The sequence below is a fragment of the Penaeus vannamei genome, chromosome 35 (genome assembly GCF_042767895.1).
Source record: "Penaeus vannamei isolate JL-2024 chromosome 35, ASM4276789v1, whole genome shotgun sequence".
NCBI classification, from domain to species: Eukaryota; Metazoa; Arthropoda; class Malacostraca; order Decapoda; family Penaeidae; genus Penaeus; species Penaeus vannamei.
Window position 1 is genome coordinate 10534281 of NC_091583.1, and position 2450 is coordinate 10536730.

General features: G+C 36.1%; 1 protein-coding gene across 1 annotated transcript in view; it reads left to right on the forward strand.

The window, feature by feature from the left end:
• Positions 1–1940: 1940 nt before the first annotated feature.
• Positions 1941–2450, forward strand: part of LOC113817519 (secretion-regulating guanine nucleotide exchange factor) — a gene marked incomplete at its 5' end in the record, with an annotated part of 21999 nt that continues 21489 nt past the window's right edge. Inside the window, 2 exon segments of the mRNA XM_070114120.1 lie at positions 1941–2029; positions 2222–2365. Of these exon segments, the coding sequence (XP_069970221.1) occupies positions 1961–2029; positions 2222–2365 (213 nt within the window).

Sequence of the window (2450 nt, forward strand, 5' to 3'; positions counted from 1 at the left end):
TCCATTTCTTAAACTTCGCATCTATGAAGGTGTACTGGTATATATATTAAGATTAACAAGTTTGTTTATATATTCTTACCAGTATGCCTTTTCTTAAAGAGTATTTCTAGTTTTTATATCTGGCATTAATAAGTCCTTATGAGGGGGAACAGAATCTCTAAAATATGCTCTTGTCCAAGACCTGGATAACATATTATATATGTAGACACTCCCAGTACAATTTAATTTCCAGCCCTTTGAAATTGGTTCAAGCTTGGTATTATCCTGTTGGAGATGGGAATAGAAATGGTAGCTTGGTTCTTTGGCATTAGTGCCAGCTGCATGGCAGATCTAACGAGTTCTATTTCACATTACGCAAGTGGTGCATGACATGGCCTTTCTTATCATCTTTTTTCATGTGTTAATGTGAGGTTATAGTAGTTTTTATTAGTATTTTGAAATTTATTATGAGTGTAAGACAGACTATACTAAAAAGGAAAAAGAGTGGTGAGAAAGAGGAAGGCTTTTAGCTACAGGTGTCACAGCTCAACGCAGCCATATTGGCACAGGGGCACATTGCAGCAACTGCCCATGGTTGTCTGAGTTCATGGATGACTGCTCTGACAGAAATCATTCATCTTCAGAGTTGGAACCACTGTTGCTCAGAAGACAATCTCACCCCTTTGACAGGTACTTTTTGGTGTCTATTTGATTGATTGTAAAGCCATAAAGTAATGGTCACACTAGTTTGGACAGCAACACTGTCTCTCTCAACTACAAGGCAAGATAAGTCACACACTGCATAGTATCCCCTATAGAGAAATTGCTCCACAAAAGACCAAAGTTAACAATAACCTCCTGGATGAACTACACATTGAAGATTGATGTGGATTCTATGAATATTGTTGCATATCGATTGAAAATTTACAAGAAAGATGTTAAAATTAGAAAAGCCAACCCACCCATTTTCTGGATTATCATTCACCATACAACGGTGGCAGGTACCATATTTCATCAGAAATAGAAAATCCAACAATATTCTTTGCAATAGCATTTTCCGCTATTAGTGTAATCAATAATGTACGAAATATAATTATGGACTAATAAAAACTAAAGTTAGGAGGGAGCAAATACTGTGCAAAGCAAAGTTTCTTGTTGATTTCATCCATTATTGCTATTTTTGACAAACTTTATTTGTAAAGTGGGTATCGCTCAGTGCTGCTTTAGGCAGGGATTTTTATCACAGTTCCCTTCACAGCTGGGAAGTATCTCACTCTGTAAAAGGATCCCTGGACAGAAAAGATTAGTAGAAAGGAAGGACTTTATTTTCAGCATTTGCAGGAGCAGAGGCAAGGAGCAAGAATTGTATTGCTTGGGAGCTGTTTTTCTGATCAAATTGCAGCCATCTATACAAATGCATTCATGCCAGTTGAGGTTTGTTTTTCCCTCTGCAGAAATGTAATTAGAGGTGTAATTGATGGCAGTGCTCTGTATAAGCAATATAAATGAGGAGCCTTTCTATTTTGAATATATTTATTGTGCCTTCTCTGCCATTTTAAACTAATCATGTTTAGTTTGCAAGGGGTAATTATAGTAATTATTGTAATTACAATGAGAAAACAGTAAATATTACCATTAAAATAATAAAGAAATAGCACACCACTCCCTTGAACCATCCAGGCCACAACAAAATTGTCAGTCATGCCTTGACAACCTCTGCTAGTATCATTCTTAAATCACGAAAGTTTTAGCAGCTATCACAAAGAATTAAAATGTTTTGTCACATAGTTATAGGTTTTGCTTTGTGTACTACAATTTTTAACAAGGATTTTAAGTGATCATGAAGCTTGTATATCAAGAAACCAGTACTGATAGGGACTTAATTATTGGAGGCACTTATTGGCTTATTATGTATATACAGCATTGCCTCCTCTTTTATTTGTGATTTTTTTATTGTACAGATGAGTTGTGGTGCGTGAACATGACAGCCTTGTATGCATGGGGAGCCAATAGCCACGGGCAGTTAGGCCTGGGCTATGTCAGTGAGCAGGTATGTAAAGAAACTATAGGATTTTATTATATCATCAGTAATGAAACAGAATTTTAAAGATTTTTTTATACTAAATTTTATTTATTACTTATCACTCCTTTTGATTTGCTGTTTCTTTTTCTTATTGAATAATGATCACAGAAGAAAATCATATTTCATTGAGCCATAATCACATTTATGCATTTTCCATAGGTGACTCAGCCTACACGAGTAGATGACCTACCAGACAACATAAGTGAACCTTCAATATGTACAGCAGTTGGTGGGGGAGGTCACACCTTTCTGTTGACAGCTCAGGGACGACTCTTTGGCGCTGGATGGAATACCAGTGGGCAGGTAAATGTATTTTTTGGGTGTGTTTGCCTAACTAGCATAAAGTTGAGCTTACATATATTTTCTGCTGTACTACAGGTTTGAAATT